This window comes from Megalobrama amblycephala, linkage group LG6 (genome assembly GCF_018812025.1).
Source record: "Megalobrama amblycephala isolate DHTTF-2021 linkage group LG6, ASM1881202v1, whole genome shotgun sequence".
Lineage (NCBI taxonomy): Eukaryota > Metazoa > Chordata > Actinopteri > Cypriniformes > Xenocyprididae > Megalobrama > Megalobrama amblycephala.
The window spans coordinates 15,288,419-15,296,850 of NC_063049.1; the positions used below are offsets into that span (position 1 = coordinate 15,288,419).

The following is an 8,432-nucleotide window of genomic DNA, read 5'->3' on the forward strand; positions in this document are numbered from 1 at the left end:
GAATGGGAACGTCTCGGTTACAAAGGTAACCCTCGTTCCCTGAAGGAGGGAACGGAGACGTACGTCCCGTCGCCACAGTCGCTGTACCCCGCTGATGCTGCTGCCTATCCGGTTCGGCTCCTCAGCGAAAACCTGAAGATGCAACGCACCTGCTGCTCATTATATACCCGCGCTGCGAGGCGAGCAGCTGATGCATATGATTGCATGCCAATGTGCATTGGCTCGTTTTAGTTACACTCGAAGTAGATTGGCCTCTCTAGCAAGATTCCTATTCGTCGGTCTGTCCGACGTACGTCTCCGTTCCCTCCTTCAGGGAACGAGGGTTACCTTTGTAACCGAGACGTTTTGATTAGGTTGTAAATTTGGCTGACAAAGGTAAAGACATGTCAGATGACAGTGACAGGATGTGAGCGTTCTGCTGTGGAAAATGTGTTCTGTGGTTTCACTGGTCACTGCAGACTAGAGCACAAAACTAATAGGATTATATTGTATATACCTTACATTACCATCCATTATATAAGTAATGCATATGTGGGCATTGCATTTAGGTGTCCTGTGTTTGCATTTACCTGTTTAATAATTATTCTTCAGCATTGTTGTTTAAAGACTGCATTAAAAAAACTAGATATGATTACTGTAGACTATATTCTGTGTAACTGACAGTGTGCTTTTTATGTCCAAAAATCTGCTACTGTACAAAATGATATTAAGTATATTCTCAGCTGTCTTATAGGCATTCCCCTCTTCTTCCTTTACTAGTTCAGTCTCTACAGCACGTCTACAAGCCTTCAAGATACTGAGCGAACAGTTTATACTCCTTCACAGCCGTGAAACTGAGTTTCCTATTATGGCAAATTTTCAAATCAGGATTCTTCATCTGGATCTCTGTGTCGTCATTATTCTCCTGACTTACACAGGTACTGATTTAAGATCAAGATTTATTTACCCTTCTTACTTGTTTTATGATGACTCAAAGCTGTTAAATACAATGTACTCATTGGTATGGGTTTAAAGCCCAACATATTTTGATGACTAAATAATAATAATCTTTAATATTTTACAATTTAGTAGAGTTCTTGAAAAAAAAATGTTTGTATCCTAATGTATTTTTTTTTTCATCAGGTTTAAAAAAAAAGAACCATATAAACAATGTGTTGTGTGTCTCATGACTTTTTGTAAATTTACCATGTTTTTCTACTGCATGACAACATGAAATTGTTTTCTCATTTTTACCATCCTGGGCTGTGTTTCTCAAAAGAATTGTACGTCTAAGTAGTTGATAGATCCATTGGTCACAATGCTTTTGTGAAGAACAGTCCAATGCAGTTATTTTAAAACTGATTGTGATTTTCTCTGTCTTTTCATCAGATTATTCCAAATCCAATCAAGAGCAAAGGATTCGGCAGCACATCAACAAAACATTGTTTGTGGGGGAAACAGTTACACTTCACTGCAACAAAATCCCATTTGATGAAGATTTAACATGGAAAATGAACAACTCTGTTATTTTTAGTCATGACTCGAACACTAACAAAACTCTGACAAACTTCAGCTCAAACAGGATTCACATCAACCCAGCAGTTCCAAGAGAATTAAAAATACATCAAATACAAGCATCTGATGCAGGAAACTACACCTGTTTTCCAGCAGCAATAAGATGGACATTAACAATAACAGGTTATTACATTATCTTATTTATTGGATTTGTTTTCTTTAAAAACAAGTGCATTTATTACAGTAGAAATATAAGTATGTTTGTAACCAGTGACTAGTATCTAGTGGAGTGCTGGTTGACTGATATCATGTGTGATTGACTCTATTGTGTCTGTCAGAAAACAGACCAGCGTCACCCAAACAAATGCCACTCTTCATCATCATCATCATCATCTCATGTTCTGGATTCATTATGATCTTTCTGATAATCACCATCAGCTTCTGCATTCACAGGTGAGAGACAATTTTACCTTTAGCACAAATAGCTCTTCACTTGTATTTACATTTTTTTGAATATAAGATCTATCAGTATTTTCACTTCATATTAACAAGAGCTTAGTGCAAACACTCAGTGTTAATAGTATCTACCATTTTTACACTTTGTAATGCATAAATAGCACCTGACATACCTTTATCATGTATAGATGTAGGGCCTATTCTTTTAGATACTGATTTTATTATTTCATCACATTAAATTGTTGATGGGCAAATTAAGAAAACGTGTGTTTTAATAGACATTGCGTTCTCCAAATGCTACATTGTTGTAACAGGAAAATGAGGCAGAAGATCAGCTCTGGTTCAGATAGGGAGGATGTAAGTATAATTACCACACCACTGCAGGCTATTATTGGGCTTCTATACCTGTTCCTGGTTTGAGAAACTTGTTGTGTGGTATGCTTTCTTACTATTTGTGCTTATTGCATAGGTGAAGATGATCTCTCACTGTGACAAACACACAATAACAACCTGTGTAAGTTTTATTAATTATATGATCATTTATGAATTGCACAGCAGAGTTTTGAACAGGAGCTGAAGTGTTTTTTGTGCCTCACTTGTTTTATCTTTGTTTTTGTTTTTTTAACAGGTCTACAGTCTTCATACAATTTCATGAACATGATCTTTCCTCCTCAAGACACCACCCAGATAGTATGGTGACATTGATACAATGTTGAGTTTTGATCCAAACCATCATTTTGGTTGAGAATGGCGTTTCAATGTTTGATGTATGTTGGATCAGCATTGAAATTTTGATGAAAGTTGATAGCACACATGGGTGAAGATATTGAATGACAATAATGAATGACATTGAGCTAACAGTGATATGTAGTTGATGACCACAAGATCCTGTAGGCATGTATCTGTGCTGTTGCCTGTTGCATAAAGTCGGTTTCAGTTTCTACCTAGGCAAGTTCAAGATTAGTTTGAGCAAACTCTGTTTTTTTCTGGCTCATGAAGGTGGATTGGTTTTAGCGGGGTTCATTGCTATGGTAACTTACGCTACATGGCTAACCTGCTCCGGAGCAGGTTTTGTTCTGGGTTAGAGATCGCAAACCCATACTGGACCAATCAACTATGAGTAAAGTGACCTGTATCTGATGCAATAAAGCCACTCCCTATGTATCTAGCTCCAAATTAAATCAGTTTATAGTGAAAACATTTTAGCTGCTAACTTTTGCTAATATATTCATATAATTATTATTTTAATTGACAGTATTAAACATTGCTTTTAAATTTAAATATAATATATGCATTAAAGGTTTAAAACAGGTTCAGCTTACAAGTGTTCTTTTGAGTCTTTGAGAAACTATATAAATTTTAAGGCCTATTCACGAGTTCGTTTCCTCATAAAATCTTTAAGCTAATAAGGTTAAGCGTATTTGGCTTGCTGTCCGCTGTGGAGGGGCTCGAGGAAGCAGCTTCAACTCGAGCTTGGATATACCCCCCAGGGACTACTATTGCATGAAAGAGGAGTACGATAGATGAGATGCTTAATTTATGTGGCGGAGTTGGGGAGGTGGAGGGATATCGAAACAACTGATGCCAGAGCAGGGTGAGTAGCTGCTTATATGCTCTGGATGTAATTGTAAGATTAGGGTTCCCTCCTCTTGAGATTATTTTTGAGTTTCACTAATTTAAAGATTAGATGGGTTCACTCCTCCCGAAATTACGTTGTGAACTTCACTTTGTTTGATTCACATGCATTGATATAGTCAGATTTTTTTCTTTTAGCTGTCTTCTCAAATTTTCACTGCAGCAGTAGTGTTTATTCCTACTTTGTAAATGCAAATGTTTAATGTCATGATATTTTTCATAACGATCTAATCTTCAGAAGAAAAGTGAATTGCGCGGTTCTCTTGCGAGAAGTTCATCAAACGGACGCTCTCCGTGATTGGCAGTTTGCTGCACTCTGAAACTCAGAGTTTGTTCACCTAGCTTCATGCAGCAGGCCTCAGAACAGTATTGGGTGTTTCTCAATCAGTGGGGCATGTCAGTTCATTTTCAATTGCTTTATCTGATTTGCTCTAATCCACTGGGGGCTTAGTTTAGGGGTGGGCCCTCATGATTTTAGCAAGTCTAGAAAATGGTTGAAAAACACCAATTATAATTTGAAAATGGGCACTGATTGGTAATCACCCATTTTGGTTCTGCATGTGCACTTCTCAGTATAATCTAATCAACTATATAAATATAAATTGTATTAAAGTGTTTGAATAAACCATACATTTTTCTAAATTCTTGCATGCATCTTGCTTTAGTAATATATATTAGTAATTTTATGATTAAAGTTCCAACAACATTTTTCGAAGTGCAAGTGACATGAACATGAGCAAGAATATCATACTTTCAGGGATGAACTGGGACCAAAAATCGGCCCTGGCATCTTGGCCCAGACCGGCCCACCACCACATAAGATCACAAATACCACCAGTCCTTGTGCTCCCCTGCCCTGAATATGTATACCAACTCCTATTCTTTAAAACTACTAACGCCATGTAATGTGTAAGCAAGAATCAGTGAGAGTTGACACATTAAATACTGTACTTCAAAAAAGTGGTGTTGAATATATTGTAAACTTACCCAATCAAAAAGGATGCAGGTGAACTCCTTGTACATCTTGTCTGTGTGCATGTTACACAGAGAGAGAGAGAGAGAGAGAGAGAGAGAGAGAGAGACAGAGAAGGATGGTATAAGATTGATCAGTGATTGATAAAAGTAGCAGTTTATGAGCTGACATGAGAAAATGACATGTTGTGGAGTTTGCAGCACGTTTGTCTATTTGTAAGTGTTGTGACTTTTGCAGCGCGTTTCACTATTTGTAAGTGTTGTGGAGTTTGCAGCACGTTTGTCTATTTGTAAGTGTTGTGACTTTTGCAGCGCGTTTCACTATTTGTAAGTGTTGTGGAATTTGCAGCGCGTTTGTCTATTTGTAAGTGTTGTGGAATTTGCAGCGCGTTTGTCTATTTGTAAGTGTTGTGACTTTTGCAGCGCGTTTCACTATTTGTAAGTGTTGTGGAATTTGCAGCGCGTTTGTCTATTTGTAAGTGTTGTGGAATTTGCAGCGCTTTTGTCTATTTGTAAGTGTTGTGACTTTTGCAGCGCGTTTCACTATTTGTAAGTGTTGTGGAATTTGCAGCGCTTTTGTCTATTTGTAAGTGTGGAATTTGCAGCGCGTTTGTCTATTTGTAAGTGTTGTGGAATTTGCAGCGCTTTTGTCTATTTGTAAGTGTTGTGACTTTTGCAGCGCGTTTCACTATTTGTAAGTGTTGTGGAATTTGCAGCGCGTTTGTCTATTTGTAAGTGTTGTGGAATTTGCAGCGCTTTTGTCTATTTGTAAGAGTTGTGGAATTTGCAGCGCGTTTGTCTATTTGTAAGTGTTGTGGAATTTGCAGCGCTTTTGTCTATTTGTAAGTGTTGTGGGATTTGCAGCGCGTTTCACTATTTGTAAGTGTTGTGGATTTTTGCAGCGCGTTTGTCTATTTGTAAGTGTTGTGGAATTTGCAGCGCGTTTGTCTATTTGTAAGTGTTGTGACTTTTGCAGCGCGTTTCACTATTTGTAAGTGTTGTGGAATTTGCAGCGCGTTTGTCTATTTGTAAGTGTGGAATTTGCAGCGCGTTTGTCTATTTGTAAGTGTTGTGGAATTTGCAGCGCTTTTGTCTATTTGTAAGTGTTGTGACTTTTGCAGCGCGTTTCACTATTTGTAAGTGTTGTGGAATTTGCAGCGCGTTTGTCTATTTGTAAGTGTTGTGGAATTTGCAGCGCTTTTGTCTATTTGTAAGAGTTGTGGAATTTGCAGCGCGTTTGTCTATTTGTAAGTGTTGTGGAATTTGCAGCGCTTTTGTCTATTTGTAAGTGTTGTGGGATTTGCAGCGCGTTTGTCTATTTGTAAGTGTTGTGGAATTTGCAGCGCGTTTGTCTATTTGTAAGTGTTGTGGAATTTGCAGCGCGTTTGTCTATTTGTAAGAGTTGTGGAATTTGCAGCGCGTTTGTCTATTTGTAAGTGTTGTGGAATTTGCAGCGCTTTTGTCTATTTGTAAGTGTTGTGACTTTTGCAGCGCGTTTCACTATTTGTAAGTGTTGTGGATTTTTGCAGCGCGTTTGTCTATTTGTAAGTGTTGTGGAATTTGCAGCGCGTTTGTCTATTTGTAAGTGTTGTGACTTTTGCAGCGCGTTTCACTATTTGTAAGTGTTGTGGAATTTGCAGCGCGTTTGTCTATTTGTAAGTGTTGTGACTTTTGCAGCGCGTTTCACTATTTGTAAGTGTTGTGGGATTTGCAGCGCGTTTGTCTATTTGTAAGTGTTGTGGGATTTGCAGCGCGTTTCACTATTTGTAAGTGTTGTGGAATTTGCAGCGCGTTTGTCTATTTGTAAGTGTGGAATTTGCAGCGCGTTTGTCTATTTGTAAGTGTTGTGACTTTTGCAGCGCGTTTCACTATTTGTAAGTGTTGTGGAATTTGCAGCGCGTTTGTCTATTTGTAAGTGTTGTGGATTTGCAGCGCGTTTCACTATTTGTAAGTGTTGTGGAATTTGCAGCGCGTTTGTCTATTTGTAGAAGTGTTGTGACTTTTGCAGCGCGTTTCACTATTTGTAAGTGTTGTGGAATTTGCAGCGCGTTTGTCTATTTGTAAGTGTTGTGGATTTGCAGCGCGTTTCACTATTTGTAAGTGTTGTGGATTTTTGCAGCGCGTTTGTCTATTTGTAAGTGTTGTGGGATTTGCAGCGCGTTTGTCTATTTGTAAGTGTGGAATTTGCAGCGCGTTTGTCTATTTGTAAGTGTTGTGACTTTTGCAGCGCGTTTCACTATTTGTAAGTGTTGTGGAATTTGCAGCGCGTTTGTCTATTTGTAAGTGTTGTGGGATTTGCAGCGCGTTTCACTATTTGTAAGTGTTGTGGAATTTGCAGCGCTTTTGTCTATTTGTAAGTGTTGTGGGATTTGCAGCGCGTTTCACTATTTGTAAGTGTTGTGGATTTTTGCAGCGCGTTTGTCTATTTGTAAGTGTGGAATTTGCAGCGCGTTTGTCTATTTGTAAGTGTTGTGACTTTTGCAGCGCGTTTCACTATTTGTAAGAGTTGTGGAATTTGCAGCGCGTTTGTCTATTTGTAAGTGTTGTGACTTTTGCAGCGCGTTTCACTATTTGTAAGAGTTGTGGAATTTGCAGCGCGTTTGTCTATTTGTAAGTGTTGTGACTTGCAGCGCGTTTCACTATTTGTAAGAGTTGTGGAATTTGCAGCGCGTTTGTCTATTTGTAAGTGTTGTGACTTGCAGCGCGTTTCACTATTTGTAAGTGTTGTGGAATTTGCAGCGCTTTTGTCTATTTGTAAGTGTTGTGGATTTGCAGCGCGTTTGTCTATTTGTAAGTGTTGGAATTTGCAGCGCGTTTGTCTATTTGTAAGTGTTGTGGATTTGCAGCGCATTTGTCTATTTGTAAGTGTTGTGACTTTTGCAGCGCGTTTGACTATTTGTAAGAGTTGTGGAATTTGTAGCGCGTTTGTCTATTTGTAAGTGTTGTGGAATTTGCAGCGCGTTTGTCTATTTGTAAGTGTTGTGGAATTTGCAGCACGTTTGTCTATTTGTAAGTGTTGTGACTTTTGCAGCGCGTTTCACTATTTGTAAGTGTTGTGGAATTTGCAGCGCTTTTGTCTATTTGTAAGTGTTGTGGGAATTGCAGCACGTTTCACTATTTGTAAGTGTTGTGGATTTTTGAAGCGCGTTTGTCTATTTGTAAGTGTGGAATTTGCAGCGCGTTTGTCTATTTGTAAGTGTTGTGACTTTTGCAGCGCGTTTCACTATTTGTAAGTGTTGTGGAATTTGCAGCGCGTTTGTCTATTTGTAAGTGTTGTGGATTTGCAGCGCGTTTCACTATTTGTAAGTGTTGTGGAATTTGCAGCGCGTTTGTCTATTTGTAAGTGTTGTGACTTTTGCAGCGCGTTTCACTATTTGTAAGTGTTGTGGAATTTGCAGCGCGTTTGTCTATTTGTAAGTGTTGTGGATTTGCAGCGCGTTTCACTATTTGTAAGTGTTGTGGATTTTGCAGCGCGTTTGTCTATTTGTAAGTGTTGTGGATTTGCAGCGCGTTTCACTATTTATAAGTGTTGTGGATTTGCAGCGCGTTTGTCTATTTGTAAGTGTGGAATTTGCAGCGCGTTTGTCTATTTGTAAGTGTTGTGACTTTTGCAGCGCGTTTCACTATTTGTAAGTGTTGTGGAATTTGCAGCGCGTTTGTCTATTTGTAAGTGTTGTGGGATTTGCAGCGCGTTTCACTATTTGTAAGTGTTGTGGAATTTGCAGCGCTTTTGTCTATTTGTAAGTGTTGTGGGATTTGCAGCGCGTTTCACTATTTGTAAGTGTTGTGGATTTTTGCAGCGCGTTTGTCTATTTGTAAGTGTGGAATTTGCAGCGCGTTTGTCTATTTGTAAGTGTTGTGACTTTTGCAGCGCG

At 38.6% G+C, this 8,432-nt stretch overlaps 1 protein-coding gene across 1 annotated transcript; it reads left to right on the plus strand.

Moving 5' to 3' along the window:
• The first annotated feature begins 626 nt into the window (after nt 1-626).
• On the plus strand, nt 627-4,227 carry LOC125269504. The gene is made up of 6 exons (XM_048192397.1): nt 627-917; nt 1,369-1,677; nt 1,833-1,947; nt 2,265-2,307; nt 2,420-2,464; nt 2,579-4,227. The coding sequence occupies exons 1-6, from the start codon at nt 848-850 to the stop codon at nt 2,603-2,605; spliced, it is 609 nt and encodes a 202-aa protein (XP_048048354.1). The 5' UTR covers nt 627-847; the 3' UTR covers nt 2,606-4,227.
• Nucleotides 4,228-8,432: the final 4,205 nt, after the last annotated feature.